Source organism: Montipora foliosa, chromosome 6, assembly GCF_036669935.1.
Source record: "Montipora foliosa isolate CH-2021 chromosome 6, ASM3666993v2, whole genome shotgun sequence".
NCBI classification, from domain to species: domain Eukaryota; kingdom Metazoa; phylum Cnidaria; class Anthozoa; order Scleractinia; family Acroporidae; genus Montipora; species Montipora foliosa.
Genome location: NC_090874.1, coordinates 5,764,139 through 5,783,659, shown reverse-complemented (window position 1 = coordinate 5,783,659; position 19,521 = coordinate 5,764,139). Strand labels below are relative to the sequence as shown.

The 19,521-nt window shown below is 40.5% G+C and overlaps 2 protein-coding genes across 2 annotated transcripts; both read left to right on the top strand.

The window, feature by feature from the left end:
• The first annotated feature begins 214 nt into the window (after window positions 1–214).
• On the top strand, window positions 215–5,512 carry LOC138006469 (stimulator of interferon genes protein 2-like). Its single transcript, XM_068852809.1, has 3 exons — window positions 215–1,015; window positions 2,523–3,119; window positions 4,627–5,512. The coding sequence occupies exons 1-3, from the start codon at window positions 443–445 to the stop codon at window positions 4,795–4,797; spliced, it is 1,341 nt and encodes a 446-aa protein (XP_068708910.1). The 5' UTR covers window positions 215–442; the 3' UTR covers window positions 4,798–5,512.
• A 9,670-nt stretch (window positions 5,513–15,182) lies between these two features.
• LOC138006461 (stimulator of interferon genes protein 7-like) lies at window positions 15,183–19,107 on the top strand. The gene is made up of 2 exons (XM_068852799.1): window positions 15,183–16,521; window positions 18,381–19,107. The coding sequence occupies exons 1-2, from the start codon at window positions 15,592–15,594 to the stop codon at window positions 18,549–18,551; spliced, it is 1,101 nt and encodes a 366-aa protein (XP_068708900.1). The 5' UTR covers window positions 15,183–15,591; the 3' UTR covers window positions 18,552–19,107.
• Window positions 19,108–19,521: the final 414 nt, after the last annotated feature.

Sequence of the window (19,521 nt, the reverse complement as noted above, 5' to 3'; positions counted from 1 at the left end):
ATAACTGTTTCTACTTTACACAGTGTCAGGAGCTCATGTGACAGTGTAGATAGCTGTTCCTACTGTAGACAGTGTTCCTACGGTGGATAGGATATATTGGCATACATGACGGTTAAAGAATTACGTGTGACTTTAATTTGCATATATTCGTGATAGCGTATCATGAAATTACGACAGAGAAACGAAGAGCAATGGTAATGAGTATTTTCACACGTGCAAAATCAATATGGCGTCTTCCTTATATAGTTCATGTGGCACACACAAATGGCAAGAACTGTATATTGTGGTAATCTCCCTAACACTGATTTCCTTGATGACTCAGAATCTTTTAGGAACAGAGGGGTGTGTCTGCTCCAGTCCCCAGTGGAAATACACCTACTTTACAACCATTCAAATGTAATTTCCCTACCCATCCCCGGGGGTCAAGGGGTGGGGGAAACAAATGACTAGTGCGTTAATACAAAGACTGTGTCTGCTTCTTGAAGAAATCCGCCACAAGGAAACTCGGTATCACGGAAGTTGGAGGAAAGTTCTCAACTGTACTTTCGCTTTCACCTATTTGCCTCTGTTGTCAATGGAAGTATCGCAGATCAACGAGAGAGAAAATAAAAACGTGGCTGATGGTCTAGCATGGAGCTATTATTTCGGTTATCTGAAATTAGTGTTACCAGTGTTAGAAGACCAAATCAGTAAATCAGAGGACTACCGCTTTAAAATTACAAAGAAGAAGCTGTTTATTTTGTTGCCTAAAAGCTGCTATACCTACGAAACAATCGACAAGGCGGATCCAAGAGTGATATCTGACGGAAATCTCCCGGCGTATGAAAGGAACAGGGGTGGGATACTCAAGAGGGTTTACAGGCACACCGTTCACCGTGTAGAGATGCCACTCCCTGATGGAGACGTCGAGGAGCCCTATTACATCATATTGGAGTATGCTACCCCCCTGATGACCTTGTATGATATGTCCCGGAATGCCGAAGCTGGATTGAGTCGCGAACAGCGAGACGAACAGGTATTTTTAAATGAAACTAATTGTCTTCAAATTCTTTTTTGGTATTAACCAGCTACATTCCCAGAGTCAGCTTTCATATGCTGGACTAAAATGGTGGAGGACAAAAGTACCATTGTTATGCCGATTAGGCCTTGCTAACTACAATCCTAGACAAAACTGTTGGGAAGGTTAGCACTTTTGAAGTATTCATTGCTTGTCTCCCCTCCCCCCTCCTTCAATGTTGTGCAAAACTGAATGGTTTCAGTGGAAAATTGTTGAGTTACCTTCCAACATTGAATAGGGGGGAGGGGGGCTATGTAAGAGAAAGTAAAACTATTTCTTTTGAGGTTTAACAGAGGCGGGTTGAAATACAGCTCTGGTGTGGTTCATTTACATAACCTTCCCAACTACTTTTGTCTATGATTGTAGGTATTGTTTTGTTCGCTTTGTTAATTCTTTTCTTTCATGGACATTAATTATTTTGGATCTAGTACATGAAAGACCAGCCAAAACTACCGATATTTTTTCAGGAAGGTCACAAACAACAGACATTCATTAATATAAAATTATTGTTGGATTCAAAGCATGTTTTAAGATAATGTAGACACTTCTCAACACAGGGGAAAAACTTTGGTAGGGCCATTTTTTGTAGCCATGGCCAGACATAAAATAAGATGACTTCTTATTTCACCATTATTTCACCATGTTAAATCAAGTTTAAATCCCCACCTCTTGTAGATCAAATTCAATATATACTGGGGGACAAATTTTGGTATGCTTAGTGGGGAAGAGGTTAATGCTTCAAAGAGTGTGCCTTAATGCATCAATGGTTCTGTCCTAGTATTCCATTCATATGTGTTGCTGGTCAAGACATGTATGCTAATGCAGCTCAAATAATTTCGCCAGTTTTCATGTCACAGTGGAGGAATTGTAGCCAAGTGGTCAATGTGCCAGACTTGTAACTTGGAGTGCCAGGGTTCAAGCCCTCATCTGACCACCAGTTGGAGTTGTTCTGTGGAGTCCCTAGTCAGTTCAATTCCTTAGCTGCACTTGTAAATAGCCAACTTGTCTCCCACCTGGCCGTTTACATACTTTGAAGTTTGTTGACTCAGTTCATTTGCTCATAAGGGAAGTCTGATGCTATACTGTTTGGAGGTCTCTGTGGTCTGTGGGAATGACAATGGCTTGCCTATATAGCTTAACATTTTCAACACCCATACAGAGGTCTCACTTACATGGACCACTTTCATAAATGGCGGCCAATTTATTATTATTCTTTTGTATATATGTTGATTAGACCAACTCGCCTCAATTTGTTCTATATTATATTCTCTTGAATTTTGCCCATCAAAGCAAGACTAGAAATTCTCATTAGCATTAAGCAGCTGCCCAGTATGGAAAAGGTCTTTTGTATCTTACCATCAGTTGTAGCTAGCCTGCCACAAGATTAAACTCTTATCTGCTCTTTATACACTTATAAATGTTCCTCGAGGACATTGACAATAAACCAGTTTTTGTCTTCAAATAGGTGGTTCTGTTCATTCAAAAACTGAAGGAAATTCTTGATAGCTGTGAAGAGTGCAAAGGCAAATATGAATTGGTACCCATTTCTGGAGAACTTGGTCAAATAGCAGATGTTTTGGTGCAAAAGCTTAGGGATGCAGATGTGCGAGAGCTTTCTGTCGTGGAAGTATCGCAGATCAACGAGAGAGAAAATAAAAACGTGGCTGATGGTCTAGCATGGAGCTATTATTTCGGTTATCTGAAATTAGTGCTACCAGTGTTAGAAGACCAAATCAGTAAATCAGATAAATACCGCTTTAAAATTACAAAGAAGAAGCTGTTTATTTTGTTGCCTAAAAGCTGCTATACCTACAAAACAATCGACAAGGCGGATCCAAGAGTGATATCTGACGGAAATCTCCCGGCGTCTGAAAGGAACAGGGGTGGGATACTCAAGAGGGTTTACATGCACACCGTTCACCGTGTAGAGATGCCACTCCCTGATGGAGACGTCGAGGAGCCCTATTACATTATATTGGAGTATGCTACCCCCCTGATGACCTTGTATGATATGTCCCGGAATGCCGAAGCTGGATTGAGTCGCGAACAGAGAGACAAACAGGTATTTTTAAATGAAACTAATTGTCTTCAAATTCTTTTTTGGTATTAACCAGCTACATTCCCAGAGTCAGCTTTCATATGCTGGACTAAAATGGTGGAGGACAAAAGTACCATTGTTATGCCGATTAGGCCTTGCTAACTACAATCCTAGACAAAACTGTTGGGAAGGTTAGCACTTTTGAAGTATTCATTGCTTGTCTCCCCTCCCCCCTCCTTCAATGTTGTGCAAAACTGAATGGTTTCAGTGGAAAATTGTTGAGTTACCTTCCAACATTGAATAGGGGGGAGGGGGGCTATGTAAGAGAAAGTAAAACTATTTCTTTTGAGGTTTAACAGAGGCGGGTTGAAATACAGCTCTGGTGTGGTTCATTTACATAACCTTCCCAACTACTTTTGTCTATGATTGTAGGTATTGTTTTGTTCGCTTTGTTAATTCTTTTCTTTCATGGACATTAATTATTTTGGATCTAGTACATGAAAGACCAGCCAAAACTACCGATATTTTTTCAGGAAGGTCACAAACAACAGACATTCATTAATATAAAATTATTGTTGGATTCAAAGCATGTTTTAAGATAATGTAGACACTTCTCAACACAGGGGAAAAACTTTGGTAGGGCCATTTTTTGTAGCCATGGCCAGACATAAAATAAGATGACTTCTTATTTCACCATTATTTCACCATGTTAAATCAAGTTTAAATCCCCACCTCTTGTAGATCAAATTCAATATATACTGGGGGACAAATTTTGGTATGCTTAGTGGGGAAGAGGTTAATGCTTCAAAGAGTGTGCCTTAATGCATCAATGGTTCTGTCCTAGTATTCCATTCATATGTGTTGCTGGTCAAGACATGTATGCTAATGCAGCTCAAATAATTTCGCCAGTTTTCATGTCACAGTGGAGGAATTGTAGCCAAGTGGTCAATGTGCCAGACTTGTAACTTGGAGTGCCAGGGTTCAAGCCCTCATCTGACCACCAGTTGGAGTTGTTCTGTGGAGTCCCTAGTCAGTTCAATTCCTTAGCTGCACTTGTAAATAGCCAACTTGTCTCCCACCTGGCCGTTTACATACTTTGAAGTTTGTTGACTCAGTTCATTTGCTCATAAGGGAAGTCTGATGCTATACTGTTTGGAGGTCTCTGTGGTCTGTGGGAATGACAATGGCTTGCCTATATAGCTTAACATTTTCAACACCCATACAGAGGTCTCACTTACATGGACCACTTTCATAAATGGCGGCCAATTTATTATTATTCTTTTTTATATATGTTGATTAGACCAACTCGCCTCAATTTGTTCTATATTATATTCTCTTGAATTTTGCCCATCAAAGCAAGACTAGAAATTCTCATTAGCATTAAGCAGCTGCCCAGTATGGAAAAGGTCTTTTGTATCTTACCATCAGTTGTAGCTAGCCTGCCACAAGATTAAACTCTTATCTGCTCTTTATACACTTATAAATGTTCCTCGAGGACATTGACAATAAACCAGTTTTTGTCTTCAAATAGGTGGTTCTGTTCACTCGAAAACTGAAGGAAATTCTTGATAGCTGTGAAGAGTGCAAAGGCAAATATGAATTGGTACCCATTTCTGGAGAACTTGGTCAAATAGCAGATGTTTTGGTGCAAAAGCTTAGGGATGCAGATGTGCAAGTGGATCCTGGATCACATGCTGAATAAACTTAAGCCACATCACTTCACTTTTATTTTGCTACCTCACAAAGAGATATTGCATAGTTTCGGCGATCTAACGGTTTAGAATTACTAACAATAATATGATGCTAGTTAAGGAGTCTTGAAAGACTCCTGGGCTAGTAGATAAGTCGATGATAGATTGAGGTAAACTTTTCACTTCGCTTTACTTCACTTTTACTGTGCTACCTCACAAAGATATGTTGCACCGTGTCAGCGGTCTAACGGGTTAGAATCACTAACAATAGTCTGCTGCTAAGGAGTCGTGAAATGCTCCTGAGCTGGTAGATAAGTGGATAATAGATCGAGGTAAATGGTTCCAATTAGCTACTGTTTGTGGTAGGAAACTGTATTTATACAACTTGGTACCAGCTGAGAGTGGGATATAGTGTTCACAACATGTGTCTTGATCTCCTGGTGGGTTTCTGGAGTGATTCCAGGAAGGGATGGGCAGCCAGGTTATTTAAACCTTTGTTGAAGAGAATTACTCCATCCATTTGTCCAGGAAGCTTTAGAGGTGTCACGTTTTTGAAGTGTTTTAAAAGTAAAAAGCTAATGAGACCTGAGAAGTCCAATGGTAATGAGTAGTGTTTGTTTGCATGTTTTAAGCTTTACTGTGATTTGTCACAGCTCAATCAAAATTCCTGAAATATTTCAGGTTTATTCTGAACTTGACAGCAAAATAAAGTTAAGACAACTGAGATTCTGCAGGTATTTGCAAGAGTTTTTGGTTTCTATGTGTTTTGTAACATTAAGTATTCCTATTGGTTGAAAGCTAAGTGGCAATGCAGTACATATCAAAGGTTTTGCCAAATGAGGGGGATCAATCTTGTATTTTGACTGCATCTTGAATTTCTTGTGCAGTTGTGATGAGAGCAAGCTAGTTAAGTGCACATCCCCCAAATCTGCTCTTTATCCACTTGCTACATTTCCTTAAAAAATGAGCTTGCTGTTATTTGACTAGGTGGTGCTGTTTATTGAAAAATTGAAGGAGATTATGGAAAGCTACCCAAACTACCAAGAGAAGTACAAGTTGGTACCAATATTATTTCTGGAGAACCTAACGAAATAGCCAGATGTGCTGGTGCAAATAATTATGCTTGAGAACAATAATGTTCAAGCTGATGCAGTAATTAACATTTAACCCTTTCACCCCCGTGGGGTTCCCCATTGACGAGTAAAATCGTCTGGCGTTAGACAGAGTAAAATCTATAAGTGGCACTCTTGGGAGTGAAAGGGTTAATGGGGACATAGTTTTTGAGTGAATCTAGCTGTTGTTAACCCTTTCACACCTGTGGGATTCCCCATTGACAAGTAAAATTGTCTGGCGTTAGACAGAGTAAAATCTATATGTGGCACTCTTGGGAGTGAAAGGGTTAAGTACATTTCTTAAAGTCAAGTCAGAATAATCATGACAGTGACAGCCAGAAGAAATAGAGCATTCAGGTCACATGCATACTCACATGAATCCCGATGCAATTTCACTGTTACCATATATAACTTCATACTGAGTAAAATAGTTTAGCAGGAACCCAGCTGAGCATCCAACAAGAACGTGTCCTCTGCCTCATCCTTTTGCAGCTTTGATGCACATCTTTGGGGAATGCACTCCCTACTGCCAATCATACAAGAAATAATAGCTTATCCCTTAACTTAATCTTAATTATTAACTTAAGGGATAAGCTACCTGTATTACATGCAACCATTGTCTCCCATTTGAAAGCCCAGATAAATGTGATTACAATAATTATGATGACAACTTAATTAAAACCTGGGTTACGGTTAGTGCCATCTCTGCTCTGCTTTAAACAACACAGCCCAGGCCAGAGTGTTACAGTCTTTATTAAATTTCTCACCAAGTACATGTATACCCGCAGAAGACACTGAAGGTTTAGCAAGCTTCCACGTTCTGGCATTTCCACTACCCGATAATATGTACTTATTGACTAAGTGGGAGGGCTGGAAAGATGAAGTTGGGACAAAGTAAGGAATGATTTCCGTACAGGTCCCTACGTCATTATGCATGCAGAATAAATTAATTATTCATTCGCGCTATTGTTTTGTAGAACAATACGTATACCCAAGAGAACCGAATAGATACATGGGTAATTTGTACTTACGGGATGAATAAAAACGGATCTCATTTTTTCTCTCCCTCCCTCTCTCTCTTCTTTCCCTTCATCGCCCACACCGTTACTCGTTTTTGTCCCAGCTTTCCCCTTATCCCTTCGTCTTGCTCTTATTTCCAGATCCCGCTCGGCTTTTTCTGCCATGTTATCCCATGATATGTCACTCGCAGCTTGCCTTGAACTCCGACCCACTGTAAACCTCTGGATTACTTGTCCCTGTTCTTTACCACTGAGCTAACGTGTCAAGTTGCTAATTCACATCTTGAAAATGATATTTATTTTGAATTCTGGCTGACTATTTACATAACAAGGATACGTAATTATATACACGTGCCGCGCCGAGCACCTACAATCGAACTTACACTTGTAGGTTACCGTTAAGAGATCCCTGTTTTACTACTCTTGAAACAACCCATCCCTTTAATAATGCTAACCGTAACCCTAATTACGACTAAAGGCACTGTTTAGGCTTAAGGTTAGTCCCTGTGATAGTTTTAGGTTTTCCAGTATTGCTGTGAACTGTGACCTGCTTTTCCTTCATGCCCCGTGCGTGCGGCACACTTCTAAGTTCACTGCGTGGAAGATACCACGCTTAAGGTCTGATTGGTGCATCTTTCATGGGAAACTTCCATGCACGAGTTCATTTCCCTTCTTTTGAAGCAAACTTGTGTCTTCGTAATAATCAAGATGGCTACCAAAGTAAAAGGGTCACAGCAATGGGAGATTTGATCATTTGGAAATTGTCCCTGCTTTATAGCCTTTCCAGAGTTGTGCATAGAGTGGTGCAAAGAAAACAATTTACTTTCATCTTCCGTGTCCAAAACCTGTGTGAAAACGCAGTCAGTTGGCAAAGACAAAGTGCCGCATCGGGAGATGGAACTGTTTCGCGATGCTCAAGAAAAAACTGCAATGGATAGCCTTCAATCCGCCAGAACACATTAATTTTCTGACCGTAAACTTTCCTTGAAAAAATATTAGCCTTAGCTACCTGTGGCCGGAAAGTTTACAACTGCCTACAAGACAAGGGCTATTCATCATCTCACAGTTAACCATCGCCTAAACTTCGTCGACCCAGACAAACGAGCACACCGCAGGGCATTGAAAAGACATGATGGAGAGTGAAACGAAGTATGCCTCGTACGGGAACATCCATGGATCTCTACCAAAGTTATTTAGTTAGAAGTATCATTGAGCATATTGCCGGTCTCTACAACGAGCGATAAATCGCAAAATCCCTCTAAATGTACCGTTCGTGATCCTGAATACAGGAAAGGAAGAAAATATACACTTTGCAGTGTCTCGGCGAATTTTTAAGCATACAGGAAGAACAATTTCACAATAAAAAGAGCAGGTAGCCATTAAATTTCTTATGACAGTACTTTTATTTGGTTTTTTTGTTATGTTTGCGAATCTGAACCCTATTACAACGATTGCTTGAAACTCCACTTCTTGCGCTTATTCTAAAACTGAAAAATGGGTAAAATTCAAGGAAACGTACCGAAATTGCATGAACAACTGTTCGATTTTCCGTATCTCAGACAGAAGTTCGACTGACTTTTTTAAAGTCCATATAGACCTCTAAAAAGAAAGAACAAAGCGCCACAGTCCCAAAGGACGTCTATTGTTATCGCTATTGTTTTCTTGAAACAAAGGAGTGTATGCATAATGAAGTAGGGACCTGTGCGGAAATCTTGCTCAAAATAAAAAGCAAAAAATATGCATAGAAAATTTATCTAATATGTTGCTTGCATTTGCTTTTCTAGCTGTAAGCGACGAAATCCCCTAAAATTGCATCGCACAGAGCAGTACGTGTTCCTAGTAGGGCAGTGCGGCTTTTTCCGGCCCTGCTAATTAGCGCAGCCCTCATACGGGCATTTTACCAATAGTTTTGCAACGGAAAGCGCGCGCGGGGCCGTACGGGCCATATGATAAATTCAACTTATTAATGCATGTAGCTTTTGAATATCGTTTTTCGGTGATCTTCATCTTCATCTTCATCTTCGTCGTCTCGAATTACAATCAAATCTTTTGCAGATGGTGGAGTCTTATTCTCGTTAACCGTAAAACGCTGCCCGCAATGAGATCTTCATCGTTGACTATAATTACTGGGTTGCCCTATGGCAATCCCAGTCAGAAAATGGGTAGATTTCTCCGTTTATTTTTTTTATTATTTTTATTATTTTTATTTTTTCCATGTCGGTAAAAGTCTTGCCTGTCACTCCCTTGCTAAGTGGTGTCTTTGTGCATAGAGCCCTGCTGCGCGTATTTTCTTAGGATCGAGAGGGTAGTGGGAAATGCGTAGATTTCTCTGGTGGACACATTATAACGATTAACTTAACCGGCAATGGCGTCGAAAGTCATGTAGCGCGAATGGCGTTTTAGTAGATCTTTGAACAAAATATACCCTTATGAAGCTCAATAATGGCAAATCAATTGGATACTGAACAAGACAGGCGACAACAATCTGTCGCCCGTCGAGCCGTCTTTTACCAAGTGTGCTGTTATGTAGAACACTGAAGATTCGCAGGGCAGCGATAATAGTGAATTCAAAGACTAGACCAGGTGGATTGAATGGAATTTCAAGCGTTAAAATCGCTGAAAAGGTAAGATTATTGTCGAAGCGATGCCGCAATTGCGTGTCTTCACCACATGTTTCTTTGGTCTCACATTATTGTGTTTTCCGTCAAAATATTCGCTTGTTTTCGCTTTCGCTCGAACATATTTACCTTTATTACATGTCCAGTGAATAGTTTTATCCTCTGGGATGAATTTTCCGTCGAAAAATCGGTTATTTGGGCGGTCAGTGTAAAACGCAGACTGCAGACAAGGGGGAAAATGCAGACAGAGGGTAAAATAAATATTAATAATAAAAAAACGAGTCATAAGGATAAAATAAAGATTGTTTGAAAGACAATCCTGTTTTACATCTGTCAACAACTCACATTATCATGACTGCAGGTCGCTGCACCTTTTGGGGATGCGATCGTACGCGTTGAAATCATCTGTGCTTTGTTTTTGCGCTTCCAGATGCATTGCAATGTTCCAAATTATTTGTCACACCGGTACATCGAGGGAAATGGATCGAAAAACCAACAATTATTACTTCGAATACCTGAATAATCTCGGTTGTCTTTTTTCGGTGAAACGAAATGCACAAAGAATTTCATGTATTCCGAGCAATTAGGACGCGGGGATTTCATTGGTTAAGCTATGCGTGATAACCCCTAGGGAGAGGTTATAATTGAAAATTACATCTTCCAGATGTAAAACAAACGAACTTGTGAACTAAAGGATAAACATAACGTACACGAAAGCGAATGAAAGGATCCTAATACGAAATTTTTACACCTCGGTCATACTGGCTTAAGCCGACTGAATTGAAACGTTAAATGGTTGCAAAATCCACGTTATCTCTGTCTTTGTTAATTGGTATTGTAGCCATGCGTGTCAAAATAAATTGAGTTATTGGGTAATTACTCGATTACTTTGTTCAGTGCGGGTTTCGACAAAACACTGACCCCGGTCAACTGACCCCCTTACTGACCCCCCTACTGACCCACTATAAAATCAATGGGAAAATGAATACTGCTTACTTAAGCCTCAACACCCTTTTTAAACGGCATTGTTCAATAGTATTTAAGTCTATTAGCACCCATTTTAAAAAGGTTAGTTTTCGATTATTGTTGTGATGGCCGATTACTTCATGTAAGCTAACCTTTTTAAAATGGGTGCTTAGACTTAAATACTGTTGAACAATGCTGTTTAAAAAGGGTTGTTGAGGCTTAAGTAAGCAGTATTCATTTTCCCATTGATTTTGTAGGGGGCCAGTAGGGGGTCAGTAAGGGGGTCAGTTGACCGGGGGTCAGTGTTTTGTCGAAACCCGTTCAGTGCAGCAAAATGGACAGTTGAATTACGGGGTGGTGACTTCTTTGCCTAAAAGCAACTCACTTAACGAAACTATCCTTTTTCCAACAACAACAACGATTCAAACAGCTTCGATTCTTACAGAGTTCGATGAAAATCCGGATTTAAAACATGCGGTGGGGCAACCAAAGCGATGGGAGCTGTGTTGGGGTTTCAGTGTGAAAGTACAAACGACTACTAACACTCTTATAACTCTTTTTTCATTATTATTTTATTAACGCGCAGTCTGCAGTCTGCATTTTACCCTCTGTCTGCATTTTATCCCTGGTCTGCAGTCTGCAGTCTGCGTTTTACACTGACCGGTTATTTGGCTGGTTTTTGGCAAGAGATATTCGTAATGCGATCTCTTCCGTTGCCGTTAGCAATGGGTCGCAAATTTGACACTTTTATCGCATTACGCATTGAATCCATGTTATCTATTATTCCTAAAAATCTAAAAATATTCGTGCCTCATCAGTTTTCGGTCGAATTTATGTCCAAGAAAGCAGATAAATTGCAGAAAATTTTAGTTTTGCATCCAAAAATTCGTAATCAACGCTAAAATGACCAAATTTTGCCTGGAAAACATATTTTACTGTTATTTTTCTTAAATTTTTTCCTTCAACTTTCGCTTTATAAAATGTTTCAGTTGTCTGTAAATAAGTTATATGCTGTTGGAAAGCTTATTTTCTTAGCTTTAAAATGATGTATTTTTTCCCCCTAACTTTAAATATTTTTGAGAAAAAAAAACAGTTTTTGGCGATGGCTGATTTACCGCGGTTTTCTCGCGGTTGGGAAAGTAGGAAAAAGAGTTAGGCCGGTAGCCAGGTTTTTATCCTCAGAAAAGGATCTGTTTCGTCGAGCCAAAGGGCCTCTGCTGGTATGACTTCTGGGTGACCCCTTAATAACTTCTTACTAACAGAGCGCGAGGGCCGTACTGCCAGGGAAATGGCCCGACGTCGTGGCAGTACGGACCGAGCGCAGCGAGGTCCGTACAAAAACGACCCAGGGCCAATATTCCCCAGTACGGCTCGAGCTAGCTCGGTTAGTAAGTAGTTTATTATATGGTTTTTAAATTACCTTTTGCTTTGTTTTTGCAAGCCCATAATCGGCCCGTGGGCTAGTCACAATTAGCCAATCAGAGCGCGCGTTATATCGGCTACAAACCCCAACTTGAAAAAAAAATGCCTGGAACGCTGCACGGAGCACAGGCAACCCAGTGTACCCTCACGGAGGGTCTAGTTTTAAAGACTCTCTGTCTACCAGGATGCAACGCGCGCACGCATGAGGTTTATCATTCTTTCAATCGTTGTTGCTTTCGTAATGCTGCTGGTTGCTTACTCGCTTGCGTCTGTCACATTTCAAATATGGCGTAGCATGGCGCCAAATTAAAGGCGCTTTTCGCTCATGGGCCCGGACGTGTTGAGACGTGTTGTCAACTATCCGTCCTCTCAAATAAAGTGCCAATAGACTCAAATTGCAATGTCTGTTCTAGACTTTCGAAAAGTCCTTCGTCTAGATACGCGCGGAACGAAGGACTTTTCATACTTGATTGGCGCCAATTTAGCGACCCAAAAACGGGTCGCTGAGCTAGGCCAATCAGAGTAGTCCTCGTGGACCCCAGGGGATAGAGTTGTCAATCAAAATTTGCCACACGGAGTGAAGCGTGATTTTCAAACATGCCACTGGATATTCCAAATTACGCGACCATCAGAGGAAAATAATTGAAGAATATCTGTCTTGCATAGATCAACCGGAGCTGGGAAAAGTCTGACCTTTGAACTAGTCCCGTACGCTTTTGGTCGTTTACTTGGAGCGGGTGGCAATGCTATCGTCTTCGTAATTCGTCCACTGATTTCACTCACGAAAGATTTGGTCTCTAGCCGGTCGCTATTTAGGAGACAACACATTTAAAATCTTAAGTATAAACGGGTGTCTGGAAGTCCCGAGGCGATTCTCAACGACTCTCAACACATTTTTCGTCGAATGGAACAAAAAAATTTAAAATGCATGTGTATTCATCGACGAGAGTCATTGCATCGCTAAATGGTCAGCTTAAGTTTCACTAAGATGTATCTTTTAATCCCGGTCTAGTACGTCTCCTACACCTGAAGCGTACCTGATCTTTCATGAGTGAAATCAATTGACTTTCTTGACGATTCGAAGCTTTCCCTTACTTGCTAATCTTTCGAATATATTAGTCTTTCGTTTCTATCAGCACAAATCACGGCACAAGTGTTGGTCCAGAAAATACCACTGGAGATCTCCTTTCCAAGCGGCGACTCGAGATTGAAAAAAAGCTTTCGTTTTATTTCATCTTTGTTTCTGATACCTTTAGCACAAAGTTAACAAATTTCCTCTTTCGATTTCGTAGAAACAAACATGTTCGACTGTTTTCGTCGGATGGCGCCATCAAGTTCAGGGCTTGCGAATTATGGAGCGGTATCAACGCCAAAAATAAAAGTAGAGCTAGATGATATGATGGTCGATCTGTTTAATAAGTTACTCCGTTTATAAGATACGATGGTTTGGCCGCGCACTTAAATATTACAGCTTGAAAACACGATACTCCGTCTGCTGGACGCTATAGTCCGTCTACTGGACACAATATTACGCCATAACAACACGATAGTATGTCAAGACCGTAGACCGCCTTTTAAACATGTTTCGGCATGACAAGACGATAGTCCGCCTTCCAAACAATGTTTGAGACATCTTTTTCAACAAAACCTCAGAACCACTTCATGATGCAACGCTTTCTTCACTGTTGGACGAACTAAGCGAGCCACTGACGCGGCGAGGCGACAAAAATAACACGATGATTTGCCTAGGAACCTGGTAACTAACGGTCAGCCTCAAAATGACTTTTTCGCGAATTTAGGGCGCGCTGTTGTTCGTGTCATGGCTGACAAGGAGGATAATCCAGACCGTGATCAAGCGCGAGGATCGCAAATGACTACCGGTAGGTTTGCAGAATCTGCTTATTCGCAGGCGGTGGACCTTCTAGAAAGAAGTGTGAGCTTACTAAAAGAATCGCCTTTGGAAAGAAACGTATCATCGCCTTTGGAAGAACGCCAAGGCCAGCGTGCTCTTGCGAATTACAGGTTAGTTTTGAACCTATTTATAAGCGTGTTGGTTGCGTTTTTCAATCGCGGTTTTCACAGGGAAACATTACACCGTTTTCTTTGAATCTTGGTATTTTAAATGAAAAATGTTGGAACTTTGAGAAAATGCTATTGAATTCGCAGTTAAAAGTAAAAGCATTTGAGATATTCGTACATTTTGAAATACTCATTTTTTCAAAAAATGGCAATAATTTTAAAATCCTACGACAGATTTTTCCCTCAAGTTTGATACCTGTAACTTTGAAGACAATCCTGACCGTACAACTCGCTGTACAAAATGCTGGTCAAATTTAATCTTAAAAATCCTATGCTGGCACATTTGTCATTATGACAAATGTCATTATGACAAATCAAATTTGTCAAATCAAATTTGACAAATTAAAATACCAAGATTCAAAGAAAACGGTGTAATGTTTCCCTGTGAAAACCGCGATTAAAAAACGCAACCAACACGCTTATAAATAGGTTCAAAACTAACCTGTAATTCGCAAGAGCACGCTGGCCTTGGCGTTCTTCCAAAGGCGATGATACGTTTCTTTCCAAAGGCGATTCTTTTAGTAAGCTCACACTTCTTTCTAGAAGGTCCATCGCCTGCGAATAAGCAGATTCTGCAAACCTACCGGTAGTCATCTGCGATCCTCGCGCTTGATCACGGTCTGGATTATCCTCCTTGTCAGCCATGACACGAACAACAGCGCGCCCTAAATTCGCGAAAAAGTCATTTTGAGGCTGACCGTTAGTTACCAGGTTCCTAGGCAAATCATCGTGTTATTTTTGTCGCCTCGCCGCGTCAGTGGCTCGCTTAGTTCGTCCAACAGTGAAGAAAGCGTTGCATCATGAAGTGGTTCTGAGGTTTTGTTGAAAAAGATGTCTCAAACATTGTTTGGAAGGCGGACTATCGTCTTGTCATGCCGAAACATGTTTAAAAGGCGGTCTACGGTCTTGACATACTATCGTGTTGTTATGGCGTAATATTGTGTCCAGTAGACGGACTATAGCGTCCAGTAGACGGAGTATCGTGTTTTCAAGCTGTAATATTTAAGTGCGCGGCCAAACCATCGTATCTTATAAACGGAGTAACTTATTAAACAGATCGACCATCATATCATCTAGCTCTACTTTTATTTTTGGCGTTGATACCGCTCCATAGCGAATGACGTCATCCCCTTTTTGGCGCGAGACGCAAATGAAAACTTTGCAAGCGAGACAAGTCGACCTCTCGCGACTTTGTCGCTCGCTCATTCACTTCGCGCACGAAAAATCACGATTCGCTCGCCGAAACATTTTCTTCTTGGGTTATCGTGAGGTCGACTTGTGGCAAGTCTATGTCTGTTCTCTTATCATCATTATGCAGTCTCAAACTGAGTGTTTCATTTCGTGCTTTGTCGATGCAGGGAAATTTACTTAAAACTGAAAGTGCTGATCAGTCGCTATTTATTAAAATATGCAAGCCTCTTTTGTTAATTAATCACATACCACATCATGGAGTGTTGGGGATTTTCCCCAAGCTCCAAGTTTCAATTACCGTTTGAGCTCTTGTTTGAATTTTTATTCCCACATTTTTAATCGGAGTGATCGGTCGACGAATACATTTTTCTCAAAAGCTGCTAGTTGTCTCCTGAGCCATGGATCCACAACAAGAGAACAATGGTTTTGGTCCAATTGCTAAGCCACGTGGTAAATATGCCTTCATCGCAGCAGCAATTGTGGTCGCTATTTCAGCCCTAGTTCTTGTAAAGGCGACGGTTGCACACGCTACAGAAGTAAGGGAAGATAAAGAAAAGGTGCTCTTTGTCATCTTTGGAATCGGTCTTCTTGTGCTGAGTTTGGCAATTGGTGAGATAATGCAAAGACTGTGTCTGCTTTTTGAAGAAATCCGCCACAAGGAAACTCGGTATCACGGACGTTGGAGGACAGTTCTTAACTCTACTTTTGCTTTCACCTATTCTGGTTACATGTTAATCGTCTTTGTCGTGTCCATAATAACAGTGTCTTATGCTTTGTACGCGAATTCCAACACCTTTTTTCGTTCGGATTATGTGATCCTGTTTTGTCTGAACAGCTTCTTGGTACCTCTGTTGTCATTCCTTGTCGGTTTTCGAGAGCTTTCTATCGTGGAAGTATCGCAGATCAACGAGAGAGAAAATAAAAACGTGGCTGATGGTCTAGCATGGAGCTATTATTTCGGTTATCTGAAATTAGTGCTACCAGTGTTAGAAGACCAAATCAGTAAATCAGAGAAATACCGCTTTAAAGTTACAAAGAAGAAGCTGTTTATTTTGTTGCCTAAAAGCTGCTATACCTACGAAACAATCGACAAGGCGGATCCAAGAGTGATATCTGACGGAAATCTCCCGGCGTATGAGTTGAACAGGGGTGGGATACTCAAGAGGGTTTACAGGCACACTGTTCACCGTATAGTGATGCCACGCCCAGATGGAGACGTCGAGGAGCCCGATCACATCATATTGGAGTATGCTACCCCCCTGATGTCCTTGTATGATATGTCCCAGAATGCCGAAGCTGGATTGAGTCGCGAACAGCGAGACGAACAGGTATTTTTAAATGAAAGCAATTTTCTTGCCGCATGTCACAAGTCCATTTTACAGTGGTGTGCTTAGTTACCTGGCCTATGAATGAAAGTGAGGCTGGAGATGACCTTGTTTTGATAGCAACCACATTTTTCTTCTCATATAAATTCCAACTAATTTTTATTGCGCGTATGTTCTGCGCACCCCAAGATACTCCAGTTTCCTATAGGTGACGCTTACTAATACAGGGGTATTTTTGTGTGAGGACTGAGGACTGAATCAGAACAAGGTCAAGTCACCACCCTCACATTTATGTAAAGGCCAGATAACTAAGCAGATCACTTTAACCCTTTCAGGCCCGAGGGGTTCCCCATTGACGAGTAAAATCGTCTGGCGTTAGACAGAGTAAAATCTATAAGTGCCATTTGGCACTATCGGGCCTGAAAGGGTTAATTAAAAGGTCTACTAACCAGCCACATTCCCCCAGTCGAAACTACCAGTATTTTTTCAGGAAGGTCCCAAACAACAGACGCATAATTCGTCTGGGACGAACTTGGCCAAACATTTTTTCTGTCTGTTAATTAATTAAATTAGTCTAGTATTAAGATGGGCACAAGACGCATAATGCATCTGGACAAAGTATCCACTTGAGGACGTTTGTGCGAACATTTTCTAACATCGATTTTTTTGTGCAAATTTTACCATTGAAAGATGATGAGTTCGTGATGTCAGAAATGTAAAATAAATAGGGAGTCACTGACTTCGTTTTGGAGAGAACTTAAGTACTTGCCCGGAAGAACACCCTAAATCTAAAAAAAATCCGGCTTCTTTAGCGAATAAGGCCACAGTGTCTGTAAGCCCAAAAATATTGCAATTACATCTTTGAAGTGAAATGTTCTCTACCAAACTTTGTTTAAGTGGACCCATGAAGTGAATTTAGTTAACTGTTGAGGTTCCTTAAAGAACAAGTTCGCATTTAGCGACCATAGTGTCATGCACCTTGCAGCCACAAGATGGTAGGATTCCATGTCCCAAGGACAGAAATCTTGAAAAATTTTCAACTTCCCACATTGATTTTTTGTTCATTTTTGGACAATGTGGAGATAATTGTAAATAAAATCTGTTTCTGAAAAGACAAGTAGAGGTCACCGAACATCCAAGATTGTTAAACCCAAGCAAAGCTACAGCAATGGCCATCTACCCTATTATTGGTCATTTTAGTACTTAGCACGTGCACTCGATGCATGACATGGCATGTGAATTTGCGTGCGCTGTAAGGATGCGCAGTAGCAATGAGCGCGAACGTCCTTAAGTGCGTCTTCAAAGACGCACTATGCATCTTGTGCCAGTCTTTATACCAGACGCAGAAAAAATGTCTGCCCAAGTTCGTCCCAGACAATTATGCGTCTTATATAGTTCATCCCGTCTTTACACTACACGGATAACATGAGAGACGCATCATTCGTGTAGACAAATTATGCATCTCTATCAGAAGTCTGATACTATACTATTTGGAGGAGTCTGTGGGATTGACAATGGCTTGCCTATATAGCTTACCATTTTCAACGCCCATACAGAGGTCTCACTTACATAGACCACTTTTATAAATGGTGGCCAATTAATTATTATTCTTTTGTATTTATGTTGATTAGACCAACTCACCTCAATTTGTTCTATATTATATTCTCTTGAATTTTGCCCATCAAAGCAGGACTAGAAATTCTCATTAGCATTAAGCAGCTGCCCAGTATTAAAAAGGTCTTTTCTATCTTACCATCAGTTGTAGATAGCCTGCCACAAGATTAAAATCTTATCTGCTCTTTATACACTTATAAACGTTCCTCGAGGACATTGACAATAAAGCAGTTTTTGTCTTCAAATAGGTGGTTCTGTTCATTCGAAAACTGAAGGAAATTCTTGATAGCTGTGAAGAGTGCAAAGGCAAATATGAATTGGTACCCATTTCTGGAGAACTTGGTCAAATAGCAGATGTTTTGGTGCAAAAGCTTAGGGATGCAGATGTGCAAGTGGATCCTGCAGCAGATGCTGAATAAACTTAAGCCACATCACTTCACTTTGCTTCGCTTTTACTGTGCTACCTCACAAAGATATGTTGCACAGTGTCAGCGGTCTAAGGGGTTAGAATCACTAACAATAGTATGATGCTAAGGAGTCGTGAAAGGCTCCTGAGCTAGTAGATAAGTCGATAATAGATCGAGGTAAACTGTTTCAATTAGCTACTGTTATTGGTAGGAAACTGTATTATTTTATACAATTTGGTACGATCTGAGAGTGGGATATAGTGTTCACAACAGTGTCTTGATCTCCTGGTGGGTTTCTGGAGTGATTCCAGGAAGGGATGGGCAGCCAGGTTATTTAAACCTTTGGTGAAGAGAATTACTCTGTCCATTTTTCCAGGAAGCTTTAGAGGTGTCACGTTTTTGAAGTGTTTTAAAAGTAAAAAGCTAATGAGACCTGAGAAGTGCAATGGCAATGAGTAGTGTTTGTTTGCATGTTTGTTTATTGTGATTTGTCACAGCTCAATCAAAATTCCTGAAATATTTCAGGTTTATTCTGAACTTGACAGCAAAATAAAGTTAAGACAACTGAGATTCTGCAGGTATTTGCAAGAGTTTTTGGTTTGTATGTGTTTTGTAACATTAAGTATTCCTATTGGTTGAAAGCTAATTGGCAATGCAGTACATATCAAAGGTTTTGGCAAATGAGGGGGATCAATCTTGTATTTTGACTGCATCTTGAATTTCTTGTGCAGTTGTGATGAGAGCAAGCTAGTTAAGTGCACATCCCCCAAATCTGCTCTTTATCCACTTGCTACATTTCCTTAAAAAATGAGCTTGCTGTTATTTGACTAGGTGGTGCTGTTTATTCAAAAATTGAAGGAGATTATGGAAAGCTACCCAAACTACCAAGAGAAGTACAAGTTGGTACCAATATTATTTCTGGAGAACATAACGACATAGCCAGATGTGTTGGTGCAAATAATTATGCTTGAGAACAATAATG

What these genes read in the sequence shown, in the direction of transcription:
- LOC138006469 (XM_068852809.1), top strand. Translation starts at nt 443, where the DNA reads ATGACTAGTGCGTTAATACAAAGACTGTGTCTGCTTCTTGAAGAAATC. An exon ending in GCGAACAGCGAGACGAACAG is followed by an intron (nt 1,016 to 2,522) that starts GTATTTTTAAAT and finishes GTCTTCAAATAG; the next exon opens with GTGGTTCTGTTCATTCAAAA. An exon ending in GCGAACAGAGAGACAAACAG is followed by an intron (nt 3,120 to 4,626) that starts GTATTTTTAAAT and finishes GTCTTCAAATAG; the next exon opens with GTGGTTCTGTTCACTCGAAA.
- LOC138006461 (XM_068852799.1), top strand. Translation starts at nt 15,592, where the DNA reads ATGGATCCACAACAAGAGAACAATGGTTTTGGTCCAATTGCTAAGCCA. An exon ending in GCGAACAGCGAGACGAACAG is followed by an intron (nt 16,522 to 18,380) that starts GTATTTTTAAAT and finishes GTCTTCAAATAG; the next exon opens with GTGGTTCTGTTCATTCGAAA.